General features: G+C 30.6%; 1 protein-coding gene across 1 annotated transcript in view; it reads right to left on the bottom strand.

The window, feature by feature from the left end:
* Positions 1–21,498, bottom strand: part of LOC103568949 (uncharacterized) — a 224,059-nt gene that overhangs the window by 25,754 nt on the left and 176,807 nt on the right. Inside the window, exons 3-6 of the mRNA XM_014440557.2 lie at positions 17,240–17,521; positions 12,362–12,522; positions 10,765–11,011; positions 1,977–2,092 (exon numbers count right to left, since the gene is read on the bottom strand). Coding sequence (XP_014296043.1) covers positions 1,977–2,092; positions 10,765–11,011; positions 12,362–12,522; positions 17,240–17,521 — 806 coding nt within the window. The remainder of the gene's footprint in view (positions 1–1,976; positions 2,093–10,764; positions 11,012–12,361; positions 12,523–17,239; positions 17,522–21,498) is intronic.

Raw genomic sequence — 21,498 nt, 5'->3', positions numbered from 1 at the left:
TTACAATAAGTCAAATCAGTACATTCTCAGAAAGTTCGATTTTCTAGTGTGTACATCTAGACACAAATACTTATTCCTACAATTATAAATGATCTGAAGAACTAAGTGTACATTATTAACATCACTATAATCTTATTGTTCATTGGACTAAGAATAAATTATTTACTACAATATAAATTATAGTTATGTTAACTTTATCTTAGTATATGTAACTAAAAATAGTAAGAATGACTATGTAGTTGTAGATCACTTTACTATGGTGTATTAGTTACTGAAACTGATTTAGTTTAGCTGAGTCGTCTGTGAACTACGATTTCTTAGTTCAGAAAACCGATTTTTTCTCTCAGTGTAGTTTTCTATTGTCGCCAAATGAAAAATCCGAATGTCGATAAACTTAAATCAACTCCATGAATTTTAAATAACGCTTAAATAGGAACAAACGCGCTGATCTTTAGAGAATAAACTATTGAACAACTCTATTATACTCTCAAGTTCTCTTACTCAGTTTTTTATTTAAAAAAATTTCATTGAAAAAAAATTTACGTTGTACATCAAGTGGACTGTATATTTGGATATTCGGATGTGAACACAGTATCTCACGAACCATGTGCTGGATTGATTGTTTTTTCTTATTGTAATCGGAATTTTCTCAAGATGAAACCTTTGATATTTGCTATTGTAGTTTCTATTTTTTTTTTTTTATATTTAATTAAAAATGATGATTAATAGCATGTTTGTATACTCGATTCTGTATAGAATTCATTTTTTTTTCTACCGGGGCTCCCTTTGAAGGCAACTTCGCAAGTCTGATTTTGCCCATTTCTAGTTGCTTTGAATGCGAAGTGAGAAGGGTGCGTATATTTTGGTTATCTCATTTTCGCAGTTTTTAATAAACATATCGATTCCATGCGTCGCAAATGCTTTTTTTGGGAATTGCTCAGTTTCAGTGTGACACCTGATCGTGTAAACTGAAAGCGCCTATTATTTCATAGAAAAATATTCTTAATTCGAGCAAATAAATATATGTTTTTTTTTATTTTTGTTGCTATTTATTAAATCATTTTTCTTAGTAAGTCAATTTGAATTGCCAGTATCGTATTGTCAAAAAATATTTTGTGTTAACAAACGGATAACCCTTTTTTTTTTACTCAAAAAGAAATACATGGTTCAATAATGAATAAAACTAAATTGACTACTCAAAATATATCCTGCCCGTTTGAGACATGCGCTTTTGGATTTTTCAAATATTTTTTTTTTAAATTTACTATTGGGAAAATATTAATTTACATTTTAAAGTGTAGGAAGAGAAAAATTTTTTAGGACATTTAAATTTATGGTATCAAGATACACTGAAGTTAAAATTTTGTTAAATATTTTTTCTGCATCAAAATTCAAGCTAGACTATTACATAAAAGAAAAAATAAATAATCTTATAACTACGTCAAAAGTATCAATTAAAATCTCCTCTTGCTATATTGGTGTTATTTTTTTATTATATAAGTGCAATATAAAGTTGGTGGAAGTGATTTAAACTGAGTGGATCGTGATTTTTTGATTTAATGACAATATAGCACTGTATATAGTATATATAGTAAGAAAACAGAAAATTTATACGAAATCTCATAAAATAAGAGATCGTATAAAATTAATATCCCGTCTTGGCCAACAACGGATTGTTCGTTGCCTTGTTCTGGTACTTGGCCAAAAGTAGAGGTATTGAGTATCGTGAACCGAAAGCTCTCATTTGTTGTCAGGCATCTACATTGTCTCATGAAACAATCGAGATATGTAACTGTACTATATCCAACAGGATTATTTGGAACTACAGTCATCGTGAATTTATTATATTATGCCTGACTACAAAATATTTTGGTCTTTAGTATGGCAAGTTATTAGTAACAATATAATTATTTTATGATTATTACTTTCAAATAACATTTACTATGATTATATTTTTGAATCAAAAAATAACTCACCCGACAAATAGATTGGTCTTCATCCCATTTGAGGCGACAATTTTCACGGCCATTACATCGTAAAAATCCAGCAATGCACGTAGCGTCATCACAATCATATTCATCGTCGTTGCATGCTGTTCAACACATTTACTATTATTATTATTTTTTTTTTCTATTATCATTAATATTTTTGGAGCTATGACTATCGAGCAAACATGAGAAATACCGCAAGACAAAAATTTTCCAACTTTTTTTTTTTCCAAACAGTCCAAGGGCCGTGAAAATTTTTTTTCAGCTAAACCAGTGCATAGGTTGGTTAGCAAATTTATTCAGCTTTATAATTTGCTTTTTTTTTTACTCTTCTTCTATCTTAACGTTAGTTACTTAGTAAATGTCAAGAAAAGTGAAAAAAATTAAAAAAAAAAAAAATGGACGTCGATTATTTTGTGTTCAAAATTTTTTAGTAGCTGAGATATCGATGATCGAATCCAAAAGGATTCTTTTTTGTTTTTAGGCTAATGCAGTGAATTGTCGTACACTTTAAAAAAAGATTCCTGATGTCAAACCAAATTCGTTTGGCTCAAGTACTCCGTGCGTTTGGATACAGCCAAGCGCGTCAAGCGATTGAGTCTACCGCCCTCTACGTTTGACAGTATATTTTGCTCCAACTGAGAGTTTCTTGAGGGAAGGTACCGAGTCATTTGAACTAACTCTACAGTATTTGATGTAGCTCAATAACTTTTTTCATTTTAAAAAAATAGAAATTAGTTCAAGTCAATAATACTGCTGATACAATAACGATTTTTGTTTTGTATGAAATAATTAAAAATTCCACTCAAAGTAAATTGTAAAGTGATTGAAGGTATGAATTTTCAGTTAAGTCAAAATTTTAGTAAAGCTTATGAATTTTAGTGTTGAATGTAATATTTTTTTAGGTCCATAGAAACTGTCCTTACAACTGATTCAATAAAAAATGGAATTATTTCAAATTAATGTATAGCATCGATCAAAAAAAAAAAAAAAACAGTAATCTAAATCAAGTAAATATTGCCTTTAATTATTTTATTAATAATTAATTTAAAAAATGAATCTTTTTTTCTTATGTACTTATTTAGTTTGAATATCATTATTATTGTTTTTTTTTTTTTTTTATTAAGTATTAGGATAATTGAAATATATTATTTTATTACATCAATTATACTTTACAAATCATCCTAATATACTCACAGTTTTTAGTGAAAAATTAAATAATTTTAATATTGCTACGCTACGGAACCAGTAAGAAAGTTTTATTTTAGTTGTGCTTCTAATACTTTGTTTTCTTATTGAATGAATATATGTAATCAATTGCTTATACATTGATATAAACGAGATAAATATGTGACTCTTTCTATAAATAAATTTTTTTATCAAATCGATAACATAAAGATTTTTATTTAAATATACTTCGATATTTTGTAACTGATACATTTATATTCTTGTCGAATATTTTTCAGTTTTAATGAGAAGTCCGTGAAATTATTCCTCCAACCTCAGCGGATTCTCTCCCCAAGAAACTCATCGGTTGACACGACACGTTCGGTATTTTAGGAAACTACTTTTGTTTCATTATAACATATAAAGTAGTCAAACCAAACATTTCAAGAGTCTCAGTTAAATTTCTCAGAATTGAAAAGTTTGCTTCACCAATCATTTATTTTTAAATCAAGTAATCCAAACTTTTATTAAAATATGTTTTACTATCCAATCAAATGTTAATTTAATTACGGTCAAACTTAAAAACTTTAACATAAACGCTTAAGCAATTTCTTATAGTCAAGTAGAGATTTTAATTCAATAAAAATGATTTTCTCGAGACAAACTAGTTTTCGTTAGTTCAAACGAATTTGGTTTCACTGAAGAGGAAATTTGTCAAACTCCTAAGGAGTTTGATGTCAGTGCCTTATTTTTTAATGTACAAGGCTGAAAATAAAATCAGATTAAAGCTGCATAAATTTACTAACCAATTTATGCATTGGTTTAGCTCATCAAATTTTTCCAGAGCCCGTGGTCTCTCTGGAAAAAAAAAAATAAGTTTAAAAATTTTTGTCTCTCGACATTTCTCTTGTTTGCGTGATAGTTGTAACGTTAGAAAATTTTACCAAAATGCATCGAAACTAGAGATTTCGAGCCATAAAATGTTTTTTTTTTTTTTTTTTTTAAATCTCGATCCGATTATTTTTCAGAAAGTTTTTTTCAGAAAACAGCCCTGCAAAAATTACCGAAAAATTTCTAAAATTTTTCTGTTCTATTAATTTTTTGCATGAGCCTATTTTCCGAATATTTGATTTAAAACGATTCGAATTGATAGTATTTTTAATTCAATTAAAAACTATTTCATAAATTCATTAATTTAGTTTTTATTAAATGTTTTGCCTATGAAATTGTAAAAAATAATTGGCAATTAGTTTCCCTTAAAGCTTCGAACAAATTGCTACATTAAATCAAGATATAATCACTTCAATTAAATAATTATGGCAGCGTTGGTCTTGATGTTTAAAGCTGCTTACTGGTTCAAATGCTTTAATCATATTAAAACAAAGCGTGATAAAACTATTCTAAATCTGTGTTTTTATATTAAACTAAATTGAAAGAGGATGCAGAAATATTATAGTATCTATATTTTAATAGATTTAGTCAATTGAGTTAATGATTTTTAAATGAAATAAAATGTACAAATACACATTAATATTGAATTTCATATTTTATTTAAGTTTCTTTGCAAATTTACGTCAATAAAATCATATATTTAGCTTAATAATTATAAAAAAAGTTGTAAATCAAATGTTATAATATATTTTAACTATTATGTCAGCAGAAAAAAATAAGTATTTTTTAGAATCAACGGTTAACGTTTGAAAATTGTATGTTATCGACAATTGACATTTTTAGCTTCCTTATAAGAAAATCGAACATTTTCAACGAATTCGAGAAGGTATTCGTTTCACTCCGATTTTCTAAAATCGAGTATTCAGCAGATGGCGTCTGACAGCAACCACCGTAGACGGACGTGTTCAATCGAACATCTATTCTACCATCTACTATTACTATATGTATGATGATGCATTACATTGCGTGGTGATCTATAGAGACTACACGGAAAAAAAATAGGCGCTGCAACAAGACGCAGTCCTGTGGGAGCAACAGGACAGAATCCTGTTGCAGCAACCGGATTTTTCCTGTGGAATCAATAGGATAAGGAAAAAGCTTCATGTACTAATTTTTTTTGTCCGTATAATGAAATTTCAAAGTTTGAAAAAAAAATTCAGTTTGGAAAAAGGTTAAAATTTTTTTTCGAAGTTAATTTTTTTTTCAACAGAGGAATTTTCGTTCACAATTAGAATTTTTCTTTTCAAATTTTGAAATTTTATTATACTGACAAAAAAATTAATACATGACACTTGTTTCTTATCCTATTGATTCCACAGGAAAAATCCTGTCGCTGTAACAGGATTTTGTCCTTTTGCTTCCACAGGATTTATCCTGTTGCTGCAATAGGATTTTGTCCTGTTTCTCCTACAGGACTGCGTCCTGTTGCAGCACCTATTTTTTTCCGTGTATGAAGACGAAAAGCTAGTACGATTTTTGAACCATTTGGTAAATTATATTCTGAGTTATCTGGAAAAAACAAGGTGAATCGTTATTTTTTTAATTATTCGACATCGATATCGTTTGAATTAATCAACCAATTTCGATGTTCAATGTGGCAATCGCTGCGTTTTATTGAGTTCTAAAGCTGATTAGATTTTGAAATCGATCGATCAAACTGTCCTGAAAAGTTCAAAAAATACTAAAAAAAATTTTTTTTTTTTTTTTTTTCATATTTTTTCTTTATCTTAGGAATCTATTTGATCGATCGATCTGAAATTCTCAGGAAAGTTGATGGCCAACAAACTCTTTTGATTATCGCCAGATGCATTCCAATCAGTTAATTCATCAAAAAAAAAGAAAATATGAAGAGCTTACGCCCCCCCCTCCCCCCACCCAGACACACAAATCTGAAAATTATCGGAATAGTTTCCTAGTACTTCAAAACATCGACATATGATGGAAGCTCAACTTTCGAAACCGGCATGAAAAATAAAAATTTTTCAAATTTTTTGTTGAAATTGAAATTTTTGAAATAATTGATTGCACTATTCTAATATAGTGTTTGAAACCATAAACTGTTGACAACAATAGTTAAATTCACTAATAAATAGTCATTAATTAATTAATGTAATGGGACTGTTAGGTCCACCTCCGTTTGGCGGGAGGCCGATACCACGCCCTTTTGGGCATACTCGCGCTGCGTAGCCCTATTTGTATATTATGACACCACCATATATCATAAAAGCGAAATATGAGCATATGCTCACATTAGCTTACCCATTAGGCATGCAGCGCATGTGGGTGCCTTACGCACAGCTACCACGAGTCCGACCTCACATGGACCCAAACACTCCTCCCATCTCAGGAAATAAAGAGACTCTGGTTGAACTGGGGCTTGGAATGGGTCCCCCATGGTACCAGACTTCAGCTCTGGTCAACTGCTTGCATAGGATAAGTGGTGGGACACAAGTTCTTCCCAACCCATATGGGTTACCTCCACTTATAGTCACTAAGGATTTAAGACCAACCAATATATGGGTCATTCCACCAAATAAAGTTATTTTTACGGGGTGACCCTCATCGATTTGATTAAAATTTTGTGGAGTCTTTCCATCTATTGAAAAAAAAATTCTCTGAAAATTTGAGCCTTTAATATGCAGCAGTTTCAAAGTTATGATTTTTTGAATTTTTTAAAAATTTTTGTTTTCAACTTTTTCATTACTTTTTTTGAAAGAAACAATTTAAAAAAAAAAAATGAGCACATAATAGTTATTCGTAGGAAAAATTATCAGCTTTCCAACGAAAATATCCATTTTTTATTTTAAGTTACAGAAGACCCTTTAAAATTCGTTTCAAATAGGTAAAACGATTTTTATGACTGTGCGGCGCTTGATACATCTAATTTGATATTTTTTTCTGAAAGCTGAGACCTTTTCCCACAAAATATGTAATTTTCACGACCCAGACAGGAAAGTACGACGGGCCCAGACTTGGCTCAGGCTTGGTTCAACTATGTTGAACTCTGGGTCAAGCTTGTAAGCCAGCCTTGTTCCAGCCTTGGTAGAAGTCTGGAATGATAACAGGGTACCAAGCCTGGTTGCCAGCCCTGACCCATGCTTGCTTGCCAGACTTGGCCCATGCATCGAAAAAACAAATAAATTCAATTAAAAAAAAAAATTATTATTATTAAAGTACTAGAGTTTGTGATCATTAACGTTTAAACTATTTAAGTGAAGTAAATAACGTGAAAAAAACTCGGTGAAAATTCTGCTGGGCTCTGGGCGCGAACTGCCATCCTTCTGATTGCTGGGTTTGAACGCTGGCTACTGGATGAACCTACTAACGTTCAATTGAAACTTTCATATGTTCTACTTGTTCATTTTACTACAACTACTCGGTTTTATGAAGTATAAAGAGCAATTTAATTAATATTTTCGATTATTTAGAAAAAAAAAAAATAATTTCGTATTATTTATATTATAATTACATAATTTTTTAAAATAAAATTTATTAAATTTAATTGATTATTTATCAAGAACCCAGCTTAATTATCTTACTCTACCACTATAATGAAAAATAACATTTATTATAAAAATTCATGAGTTATTTTTTAATTAAATTAATTTTTATGAGTAAAATTATAAAATTACACTTGTTGATTGCAAATAATAACGAACTAAAAAATATATTAATTATAAGTTGTAAATAATTTTAATCAGAATGTTTCAATATTTATTCATTAAAACTTATTTTAATTCAAAACTAAATAATTATTAATTTAAAAACCATAATAATAAGCTGATTGAATAATTAATCAAAAACTTGGATTTGCCAATTCTGGACAAAGGATGGGTAACTATAGGTATACCCGAACTTGGATAATCCTACCTTGGCCCAAGTCTGGGTCGCCATTGAATGATCAAGGCAGAGGAACCTAGTCTTCGCTTAAACTCGAGTAATCATTGGGTCGGTCAAGGCTAGGTTACCCAGTCCTGGGTCAAGCCTGGGTCACCACTGAATGGCCAAAATAGGGGAACCCAGTCCTGGCCCAGACTCGGATAATGATTGGAATGGCTAGGATCGAGTAACCTTTCTTGACCCAAACATGGGCCAATATAGACGTGCCAAAGCTAGGTTCCCCAGTGCTGAGCCAAGCAGGGCCCTTTTGTTCAACTCAAGCAGCTGCTGTATGGGTTATTCAGTCTAAGCCCGTGTTAGGTTTACCACTCAACGGCCAAGGCTGTCATTCAGTCTTGGTCCATGCTAGGAATACCATTCAACGGTCATGGTTAGGTTACGAAACTTGGCCCAAGTTAGGGTGATTCTAGGCTTGGCCGTGGCTAGGTTATCCAGTCTTGGCCCATGTTAGGGTAATCATTGGAATGGCCAAGACTAATTAACCAGTTATGACCCAGGCATGGGACAGTATAGGTTTGCCCAGATGGGCTTCCCAATAATGTCCCAGGCATGGTCCCGTCGTTCAACTCTGGGGCTTCCTGTATGGGGATGTGCATATTTTTTGTTTGAACAAAATCAATAATTACTTAAATACAAGTTGTTGATTTTATAGTTTTATCAAACTGTAATGGTTCATTGTGTGGCAAGAGATGAAACAAAACGATATCAGACGAGAGTGAAGTAGACTGCCCAAGCCGTAGGCAAAAGCTGACAATAGCTGCAATCTGAAGTCGTGTTTCATCTCGTGTTACACACTTTTTTTTTCATGATTACCTGCATTGAAAATTAGTTTCAGTGGCAGCAGCCAATTAAAATTAAGTTAATCAAAGATCAATGGTGTGATCAACCATAAGTGTACGCGTACCTTTTGATTTGCAATTTATAATTAAACAGAAACCATAAATACTATTCATTATTTAGACAAATTTTTATAAAACGATGACAAAGTTAGAACTGTCATTAAGGCAGATAACATCAATAGCCTGAAATCATTTTTGAATAAAACGCGAGAATCAAAGTTCAAACTACTAATTCCAAAACTTGAAGCTTCAATGCTGGTATCATGAAAAATATTTTTATAATTTTTGTTGTCAGAGCTTTACTGCAGACACATATCAGAAAACATATCCTCACACCGCAAGATTTATGCATCCAGGCTATTCAAAATTTTACCGGCGTTGTTTGCACTTTTATAACCAACTCTTATTAAAAGAAAGGATTGAAAACGATTTGAAAAAAAATTTTTAATACTTTTTAATGCTTTTGAATACTTTGAATACTTTTTAATCACCCTTTTTATGGGCACTTAGCATTACAAATCGTTTCGAATCGTTTCTTTTAATCAAGGAATAATGACTTTTTATAGAAAATAAATGTTTTAGACGTACGATACTTAGAGTCAAATACGGTGAAAGAAACACAAGCAGTACATCTTTTCTCACCTATTGTTGATAGACTAGGATATATTTGTGTTAAAAATGTATCAAGATCCTCAAAAAAGTTAAGAATTAAAGTTTTTTAATCATAGAGAGTTTATATTTCATTTAATTTTGTTCAAACAAAAAATATGCACATCGTGAAAATTACATATTTTGTGGGAAAAGGTCTCAGCTTTCAGAAAAAAATATCAAATTAGATGTATCAAGCGCCACACAGTCATAAAAATCGTTTTACCTATTTTAAACGAATTTTAAAGAATCTTCTGTAACTTAAAATAAAAAATGGATATTTTCGTTGGAAAGCTGAGAATTTTTCCTACGAATAACTATTATGTGCTCATTTTTTTTTAAAATTGTTTACTTCAAAAAAAGTAATGAAAAAGTTGAAAACAAAAATTTTTAAAAAATTAAAAAAATCATAACTTTGAAACTGCTGCATACTAAAGGCTCAAATTTTCAGAGAATTTTTTTTTTCAATAGATGGAAAGACTCCACAAAATTTCAATCAAATCGATGAGGGTCACCCCGTAAAAATAACTTTATTTGGTGGAATGACCCATATACATTCGCCATCATATGTCACATAGTGTCCACTTATCTCCGAGCTTTTTGGGATAACGATTAGTGTTTTAAGTCATAAAAATGGCGGCGAAAATCTCGCTCGGGGTGATCAATAGTCATTTCAATAATACTTTTCCGTTATTGAATTTGGAAATAATTATGTTTCACCAGATCTAAATATATCTGATAAATTTTCATGGATAAATTGAAATAGTTAAAAAAATGTATATAATAATTCGATTTACTGATAATCAATATAAAATTAAATATGGAGAGATATGTTCAGATATAATCAGATCCAACATCATACCTGATCAAATATAACTTTATCTGACCATATCTCGTAAGATCTTATTTTCTTTCGTGTAGTTTATATTAAAAAGAAACGAGTGGCATTCATAATTAGTATGGAATGTTCCGATAGTTAATGCGAATTAAAAGTCTGTAAAGTAACATATATATAAAATTCCTGTATTCACTCAACTTTCCAACAGTCTAAATAAAAACTTATAAACTATCAATAAATATTTAATGAATGTAATCGAATCAGCTGAAATGAAGGATTTTTTAATATTAAGCAAATATGTATTCAATTATTTCTGCAACACTAATATAGCTTAATTAATAAAACCCAATCCTTTGATTATTTCATATAGATAGTATAGTAGTAATAATCAAATATGATTGATGTTGATTCATTTCAGTAATTCAATACTCACATTGAACATTGGGTTCCTTATCTCTGATGGCAGTCATTAGTGATTTGAAACTGCTGTTGATCGCTTTGATTTCTAAGTAAAATCTGATATACATGATGTTGGATTTAGTGTTAACAGTTTCAGCTATACTGCCACAAAAATTTTTCACTAACGATTTCATCTCTGTTTCTTTGTCAAAAACAGAAAGGAAATTGGCATCACAATCGTTTGGTTTGTCCAATTTAAAAAATTCAAATGTTAGTTGCATCTGTAACATTAATAACAGAAGAAAAATTGTATCATTATAGTGTCTTAATATTCCTACCACAATTTTTTATTTTTACATACATTAAAAATACAGTTGAGTAAAACTCTAATTAAAAGAAAATGTTACTGATGTATGATCCAGATTAAGGGTGTAGTTTAGTTCATTACTTTCGAAAAATCAATTTTTTTTTCTTTTACATTTTTCGAATGCATATGCCTAAAAATATTATATTAAATTTTTATGAAGATCCTAACAGTGTTTTTTTGAACATAAAGGTTACTACCTGCGCGCATGTACTTGAGCGCTCGCTCGACCAATCTACTCTAATCCCTTTTATATTACCGTGCCTTTTCAATTCACTCGAGCAGCTGTTTCTATGAATCTTGGAAAGAAGGCCAGATAAGCAGCAAACGCAAGTTTTGGCCAAGAAGGAGGCACTGAACGGTGCAGGCATCACAGATTTAATTTTGGTAAGATTTTTTATTTACAAATTTTTAAACCCATTTTTCTCAACAAACTACATTTTTTCGGACGTACCATGTGATTTCCCTGAAACCCGTAGGCCTATCCTTCTGAAATTTTAACCCTATATTTTATACAGTTCTTACAAAATAGACTAAAATCATGTTAAAATTTTTATTTTTACTATGTTTTTGTTTTTTTTTTTTTTTTTATAAACAATAGCGATAACAAGCACTTTTGTTCAGTTTTTTTTTATTTTTTTTTTAATTAAAGTCAGTAAAAATTAGTATCGGTAGTCTATTTTGTAACCATTGTCGTACCGAATCTAAAACACTTCGATTTTTTTTTATTTCATATAAGCCGTTGCCGAGATATCACGTGGCAGCTGACCTGTCTCGAAATTATGACATTCCATTTGAGTACGGATTCCGTGGAAATAAAATTAAAAAGATTAATTAAAATAAATGTATATATATTTTTTTTTATTGAAGCAAGCTCATAAGAAATATCTAAAAATAGCCTATTTTTTTAGCCGACGAACTATACTACACCCTTAAGAACTTCGTAAAATTATTTTTATTTCACAACATGTGACTCATGTTTCCGTGACTAAATTTAATAGTATTATAAAAATTATACATGTCTCACCCTATTTTTATGTTGTAACTTTTTTTTTATGTTAATGAGTAAGATCCATGAAAATGGACAGTTATTTATTTTTAATGACAGCAATAACAAAAGTATGAATTATAGTTTGTGAATAAGTAAATATAATGTTATTATTTTATAAAACTAAACCGTTTTCATGTGAATCACAATAAAAAAAAATGGATTGGAAATATTCAAAGTAAATAAAATTCTTATGTCATTTGAATCATATATACTTACTCGCCATTTTTCTTTCGCTCTAATAACCCATAAACAATCCAGCGGTACATTATTTTTCGTCGCTATTTTTTTTTCTTCTTCAATATCAGTATTGCTAATTATTGCTTCAGCTTCTTCAGTCACATACTTAATGCAAGGTTCTGGTTCGGATGGTACTCCCGCTGTAATCAAAATCGAGTGAGATTTTCTTAATTCGCTGTAGTATTACTAAATTTATTTTATACTTAATTAATATGTATTTTAATGTGACCCAGAATTTAAATTCTTCAAAGGTAAGTTTTGAGAAAATAGGGGCTTGTAAAAATTTGTAATTAATTTTTTTGCAAAGTGAAACACTCTTTTAAAAAATAAAAAGAATGTTTCCTTGTTTGAAAATATTTTTTTACCTAGTTTTTATGGTGCCGTCAATTAATTTTTTGTTTTTTTTTTAATTTACTCAGGAATTAAATTGCAGCAAATAGTTTAATCATAAAACTTTTATTTTAAAATATTTCTAAGCAAATTTCTTATTTTATTTTTTTTTTGCTATTAATTAGATAGCGATTCACTATTCCGCAGTCTTCCCCCACATAGGAAACAAATGCTTGTTGGTAATATTCATAATGAAACAGCAAAACAGTGATGATAACATAAATTAATTCTCGTTACTATAGCCACGAGGTACATACGCTTTACGACAAATTATCTATTTCCGAAATGTCTCATAATTTCTCTACTGAATGTAATTTACATTATTCTCTAGCACTCACTGTTTCGGCCATTCGTTAATTACATACATCAGAATCGCAGTCAACAGCAGAGTGGAATACAATAAGGTAATATAGAAATTTTAGAGAATAGCTCAGTAATAAAATATTAATTCTGCATATGACATATTATTGTTGTTATTATCATTATTCTCGTATTTATATTAAAAGGGCATGATTATAAAGTTGTCAAATCTTTAAAGAATGCAATTAATTAATATGAATTTTTAGTTTATCGTCACAAAAACGAATTCTGATGGATATGAAATGTTAAAATTAAATTAAATGGTTTATTTAAAACTTTAAATTCTTATGAAATGAGAAATAAGTAAACCATGTATGAAAAACTATCATTTAGATATATAATTCTTTTTCAAATTAATATTACAATGTAAAAAATTTGCGGAGTGAACACGGAGTAAACGCGAAGTGGATGACTGTTTATTTATTAAATTTCCTTAGAGTAAATTTCATTTCAAAGGAGAGTTTTGGAAAATATTAATTATAAAAAAAATTACTAATACATAGTGAGCTTAGGTCTATGAAATTTCGTCATTTATTTCGAGTACGAAAATAATTACGAGCTCCTTTTTCATATATTCATACGAAATGATTTCTAAAAAAAATTGGGTAAACACAATAGTGCACGACTCTTAATGCTCATTCGATCGTGGAAAATATATATAAAAACAAAAGAAAACTAGTTGTGCAAAAAAAAAAAAAAAGAAAAATGTCGGATAAAAGTTTCAAGGACAATTTTATTCTTTTTTTCTGTTACACAAGAAATTGAAATTTCGTTTCGAAAAATAATCAGGTGTATTTTTTCGCACAGGCGCGACTGGTGTGACAAAAAGATATGTGAAAAACATACATAGATATACAAAATTAATTAAGTTCTTTTTATTAGTTATAATTAAATGAAGTTCATGTCAACGCATGATGTAAATGTACACAACGGTATAATTTAGTATCAATTAAATAAATATTTCGACAGTGTAATTTTTTGGTCTATGTCTGTTACTTTTTTTTATTTCTTAATTTTGATAAGTACATGTATCCTTCTATTGGACGCCTCATACTTTTTAATCTAAGGGGAGACCCTGAGTTGAAATTTAAATTGTAGATTAAACGTACTAGACGTTGAAAACGTAAATTCAACCTTCGAAGACGTAAATAGCCGTAAAAACGTATTTGAGACCTAGTTGACGGTACAAAAACGTAAATAAGACTTGCGTAATCGTAGATACAACTTTTCAAAACTTGCAATAAAAAAATTAATTTATAAATCGGAAAAATTTCATTGCAAAAAAACATGACTAGCAGCAAGAAGACGAGAACTGGAAATTTTTCCTTTTGGGTCTTACAGACTACCTAGTATTGGTTACATGTCTAAATATCACAGTCATAATATCACACAACAAAACATCACAGTCACATACTCGCTACGCAATGCTGCCGTTATTGATGCTGAACTCACTATTCTGAAAGTTTTGTAGACTCGTTTGAAAAAAAAAGACGCATCTAATCCCACTTGGAAATGGTTGAACACTCGCTATACTAATCACACGTCGATACATCAGGACAATACATCGATGAATTCGCTTATTGAGATGCCTTTTCTAGACGAGGTATCAAATAGTTACAGTTTCCATATCTTTTATTGAATTTGTTAACTTTTTTCTGCTTTCAGTTAGTTCACTTCACAACAATGTATTGCTCGCTAGCCCTCTAGTAAAATTGAATTTGCTATCAGGAAGTCCACTTATAGCACGTGTACTCATTGATTAAGGATCAGAGCTATCCTTTGTGACGCATTCGCTAACCAAGAAGCTGGATATACAAATCAAACTAGCAGTTGGAAATTCGCTTGGGCCACGTAAGATAACGCTGCATTCGCTACACAGTGACGCTTTTATCACCATTCAAGCTCATGCTCTTACACTGTTGACGGTAAACCTCCCGTCTTTTACGCTAACTAAAAAGAAGAAACCACACATCACTGGTCTACAACTCGCTGATCCAGACTTCTTAAAATCGAAACCTATCGACATTATACTGAGTGCAGCATCAGCTGCATATATTATAAACTCTAAAATCAGAATGGGTCGTGAGAATGACCCAATCTCTCTATCAACATCGCTTGGCTAGCTGATTTATGACTCAGGAGACCGTTAAATCGCTACACCGCTACATCAAAACTAACTGCATATGGTCATCATGTTACTGTTGATGATCAACTACAAAACAGAATTCGCTACACGCTACAATGATGATGAAGAAGAGTGTAAATATCACTTTGTCCATACAAACTACAGACAGTCTGATGGTCGCTATGTCGTTCGCTTGACGCTCAAGTCTACACCAAGTCAACTGTGAGATTCGCTGCGAGCCACTCAATATGCTCTACTACGTCTACGCAAAAGATTGAACAATGATTCAGTTAACATTAAGTTGTACTTCAACTTCTTGAAAGAATATGATGACTCGGGTGACATGAAATGGTTAAAAACGAAGGATTTACAACTAAGAATCTACTTCTTGACATAACGGAGTTTCGAAAGAACAGATCACCACCAGTAAGCTCAGAGTAGTGTTGAATAGGTCATACAAGACCATTTCTGGCGTATCTGTCCACGAAATACTTCGTGTCGTTCCCAAAATAGAAGTTGACATCAGTAACGTACTGATTCGAATTCTCTGTCATCACTATTTATTCTATCACTATTTAAGAGTGCCATCGCTACTGTTACTTATGGAACAACATCAGCTCCATATCTTACTGGTAGGGCACTTTTCTAACTCGCTATAGGTGAAGGATATAAATTTCCTGAAGCTGTTGCACTGCTAACTGATACACACTATGTCGATGACATCTATTAAGGCGCAGATAAACTCGCTGAGGTAACACAAGTTGCTCTCGAAACAAAAAATTCGTGTACCACTGGATGTTGGCCGCTTGCTAAGTGGGCAAGTAATTCAATGGAACCATTCTCTCAAGATGCTCCAAGGAAAAAACAAGAAGATTCATCAAGAGAACTTGGTAATACTAATGCGGGTGTGATCGGTTTAACCTGGAATTCAACACAGGATAAATTCCAGTTCGGCTATTCGCTTTCAGACGCATCTCTAACTACCAAACGCCAGATACAATCGGAGATTGCTCGCTTTTTTGGCCAATTTGCGTTCTCAGCACCCATCATCGTAAGAGCCAAGAGACTTATGCAGAAACTCCGGCTGCCAAATTTCGACTGGGATGCTACGCTATCACCGTTGCTTCTTCAAGAATGTAATTCGTTTTGAGATGAACTACAACAGATCTCTAGGATCCAGATACCTCACAGGAATCATGTGAAATAAGGTATATACTGACGGTACGAGAAGCTCCAATATTTCGCTAGTGTGTGCCAAAATATAAGTGGATAGACTCTGCTGTATCCTTAAAGTGGATACAAATCAATTCAACTAGATGGAAAGTCTACATTCGCAATAGATTTATCAAGATTCAAGAGTCATGACCAAGTGTCAACTGGGATTTCGTACCCGGAAAATTATATCCAGCTGACTGCGCTTCACGAAGAATATCAGCAGCTAAACTAGATCAGCATTCGCTGTGGTGGATGGGATCGAAGTGGCTGAGTAAATCAAAAGGACACGCCATATTTTGACATTAGTGCAATCTGTTTTCCATGGGATAATATAATAAATTGGATTTAAAAATTCCTTACATTATAAAATGGAAACAATGCTCTTGAAAATATAATTTAAAATAAATTTAACACTGAAATTCACTAGTAATCTATTAAACATGTAGTTATTTTCGAGAAACATTTAACTTTTTCTTGAAATTAGAAATCTTAGCTCCTGTCTCCACAACTTTAAAAAGTTTTAACTGCCCTAGAATAAGTGGGTATTTATGAAGGTAGCTTAGTATTTATTGTTATGTGGCAATATATTTATTTTACTCTAAACTAAATTATGAGCATTTCCATTTAATAACTATGATCAAAATTAAACTAACTCAAAAAAATATCACTTAGTTATTAAAATTAACTTCGTTATCAAAAGACAACAATGATTTTGAACTATTTACAGGTAAAGGCAGTATCTAAAAGTAGTGTCAACTAATACTCACGATAAGTTGGCCTTGGTACTTGACTCCAAATTGCTTTGAAGCCTTTGTATTCAATCGTATCATCACTATGAAAATGTAACCAGAGATACCTCGATCTGGATGTAATTTCAGGTGGAAAATTTTTATCACAGTAGTTGCCAATTGGAGTAGAGAATCCATAGAATCCGTCACGCACCTCGAAGTAATCAAATGCACACTCTGGTTTTTTATCACTAGTAGTCATAGGCGCCTCAAGCTCGAAATAATCTCGGAAGTCAAGTTTTATAAGCATCCCTTTTTCCGCTATAACAAGAGACAAAACATATATATTGTAAAAAAAGACTTATTTAATCTGAAAATAAATATTCAATAAGCATATGACTATATGTAAAGACAAATGCTCTGTTCTTTTACTTAATAACGTGACTAAAGATATATTCGGTTGTAATTTCACATTGAAACAACTCAAATAACTGTGTATGTAAATGGACATTTTTTAAAATTGATTAACTTTGGTAGTTGTAATTGTGATATCATTTCTTAAATAATAGTGTTTTTTCTTCTTGTGAACTAATATTTTTCTAATATTATATGAAATTTTATATCGAAAACGGCCTGGTATAAATCTGTAAAATTTTATAAAATTATATAAAACTGCATAAAATTTTTATGAATTTTCATAAAATTTTATAGTCAGTAACTATTTACAAAACAATTGTTCGATAGCGAAAACAAAAAAAATTCCAGCTAGATCTTATATATTTAGTTGGTTAATGTGGAGAAAGAGTATAACGTGACCAGATCAGGTTTCAATTTCGTAGGCCACTTACAATTCTTCGATGGTTCATTGCTTAACAAGAGTACGTATTCCTGAACTCCCTGATCGGTGTGACTAAAGGCTTTCTAGTAATGTGGAGTAGCACTGATGTATTAGCTTCAGCTATGATAATGGTGGCAGCCTCAATGGAGGGAGAATACGTCGAACAAATTGAATAAATAGGAAACTAAATGACGATATTTGGCCCTTTCATAGGGTAAGTTTTGTTGACGTGAAGCTATCCCACTGCCGTCTACAATTTAATTGAAATTTTAGGTAACGGGCCCTTGAGTATCTGAAGAGTGCTATCGTCATTATTTTCAAGAGGATGTCCGAGTTTATGTATGTGTGTATGTACGCACGTACGCAAGTATTTAAATATTTTATGGCTTTTGAATGGATAAACCTATTCAGAACTTTAAGGTAGCTTTCAAAATGGCTTATTAATTCTTAGGTGCTGTGGAAAATTGAGCTTGATCGGAACAGTAGATTGGGAGGTATTCAAAAAATAAAATTTTTTGAGACATGTATTTTTTGGACAACTTTTAGTCTATTTGATAGACTAATTTCAAAATGTTGTTTAAGTTAAAAATTTTAGTTAATCTTTCGTTTTTCATTTTTTGTGGGTCTTAAAACAGTTATACTTTTCTGTTTTTGTTTTTTGAAAATAAAATCAAGGTACAATAATAAAAACAATCGTAAAACTGAGTTATACATCCTCTGCAGTATATGCAGCTTAGTTTGAAGTTATTCGACTCAGTCCGATCATAAGGATTCGTTTTACCTTTCGTTGGCGCACAACCAGAAATTCTATCTCTTTCCTAAAGGGTAATGTAATATATATTATTTATGCTCGATGCAACTATTTTCTAGACAGAAGGTAGCTACGAGTTCTACGCGCTGTCAGAATGAGAAATCCTAGAGAGATTTTGGTAGCCCCAGTACCCAATAACAACTATAGGGGTTTTGATGTTCTCAGTGATTGATGTACATTCTACATTTTGCATTTCACCAAGGAAATAACTCCAAATATCAGTTAAACGCAGTTTCACTGTTAACTAATTTATATTCTGAAGTTAAATACGACTTGAAATAATTTATAAAGAAATAAGCACCTATCAGTACAATAATTACACATCATAATATTTACATTTATTCATTCAAATCAAGCAATCATTTTTTGTTTTTTCTAAAAAAAAAGAAGTTAAACAAGCAACTAAACTTTAGAGACTGAGAACAATTACAATTATTATTGGCACAATTTATAAAAGTATTAAAAATTTTACTATTTGAAAACAAATAAAAATAAATCTGAAAACTGGCTGACCCTGCAGGCAAGCCCAGAAACTTCCCGCTATTCTTTGAGCTCAAAAACACTTTCGTCAAAATATCTAGTTGAGCTCGAGGAGCTCAGCGATATCTTTTAGTATATTTGTATTTTTGAGCTCTTCGAGCTTCAAACAGTTTTTTAAATTTTGTTCACGATTTTGATTAATGAAATCAATGAATTTGGACAAAAATCAATGCATACGATTTAAGTGAAAAGTTAAATGAGTTTCGAATTAAGTCGGACCGTTAATATAAAAAATATCCGAGAAGTGTAAAAAGCAGTGATTTTTTAAATATTTTTTCGATAATATAACTTAAACTAACAAATTAATTGCAATAACATCTGTAGTGATCGAAAGAGACTGGAAAATGGTACAATCGGTTCAATTTTAGGTAAATTTAATAAATTATGTAGTGAGCTATTCTGGAAAATAAAGACAATTGTTATTTTTTAAATATTTCATCGCCGATATCTTTTGGTAAGTAGTAGACCGATCTTGACCGTTCAGGTGGTATTCGGCGCCGTTTTTCAGTCTCTAACGCTTAATAATTTTTGGAAATAATCAATTGAACGATTTTAATATTATTCGAAAAAAATACTTGTTTCAAATTTTTACGTTAACGGTATCTCTTGAACAAATGATTCAATTTTGATGGTTGAGGTGGCAATCGACGCAGCTTATAAAGTTTTAGATCTGTTTAGATTTGGAAATCAATTGAGTAAGTTGAAAGGAATTAAAAAAAAAAAAAACATTTCTTAAATAATTTTATTTTTGAAATATCTCTGAACGTATTGTACCGATTATGCTCTAATTCTCAAAAATTGTTGGAATTAGTGAGCCACTTCAAACGCCATCTCAAAAGGCCAAATTAGTTCACTCAATCGAAAGTTACAGAATATTTACATACATACGTGAGTGCTGACATACGCACATACACTCAGGCATCCTCTTAAAAATAGCCAGAATAGTTTCCTAGGACCTTAAAACGTCGAACCGAAACCAATAACTTCCCTTTTTTTTTTAAATTTTTAATTTTCATAGGGGGAAGTTAAAAAAAGTATTTTATTCAAATTAACTGCTGTATTTAAAACTTTTTGTTAAATTTTCTTTGTGACTAATGAATATACTTGACTTAACTAAATATAGCAGCCGATGTGAATGCTATGATTATTTATACTATAAGAAAATCAAATTTAGTCGCTACCAAATATACATTTGAAACATATCACATCCGTTATAATTTAAAATTTTTTTAAATATCTACGTTAGTTTTTCTATTTTAATTATATATTTTTAGTAAACTTGCCTATTAAAGGTTCACTCTGGTCTACATGTTTCGAAAACTAAAATCTTAGAGAAAGTCAATAGAAATAAAATTATGAAAACTTTATTTATTTTAATATTTTTATCTTTTTATGAGGGTTTTTCGAATGAGTCAGACCACAGATATATTATCTTTTTTATTTTATAAATATAATAAAATAATTTATAAAAACCTATTTTCAGCGGCTAGCAGCGCTTGTTTAATACATATTTGATATATTTTAAATATTATTAGAGGTTATACATGTATTTCAATTACATACAACTCTATTTATCTCAAATAAATCATTTATTTGATGAAATAAATTCCTCAAATAGATATATTATATATTTGCGTCAAATAAAAATATTGACTTACTCATAACTCAATATACGATTTATTTAGCTCCAAGAAATATTATTCGGTTAACATTTTTTTTTGTCTTTAGTGCATAGTAGTCCAAGAAAATATACCTTTAAATGCAAATTTTGAGATAAGTTTCGAAACTTCTAATATAAGTTACTTTGAAGTATTTAAAATAGAATAGTGAAGAAATTTTTTCGATCATCTTCCGGAAAGGAATGAAAAAAACTTAAAAAAATGGTGTTTCTAATTTGTTAGAAAACATTAAGAGATAGAAAAAAAAATTTTTGATCAAAGTTGTAGATTTTTTAGTTTTACAAAAAAATGGTCCGCTGATTTTCTTTTGCTATTTTTAAAATTAACAAAGTAAGGGTGTGGCTAGAAACTACAGGATGATAGTTAGACCTTCAAAGAATCATAACTCGCGGAAAAATGAAAAGATTCCCAAAAAATTTTTTTGTATTTA

This window comes from Microplitis demolitor, chromosome 3 (genome assembly GCF_026212275.2).
Source record: "Microplitis demolitor isolate Queensland-Clemson2020A chromosome 3, iyMicDemo2.1a, whole genome shotgun sequence".
NCBI classification, from domain to species: Eukaryota; Metazoa; Arthropoda; class Insecta; order Hymenoptera; family Braconidae; genus Microplitis; species Microplitis demolitor.
Note: the sequence above shows the minus strand (reverse complement) of the source record. Positions and strands in the feature narration are given on the sequence as shown.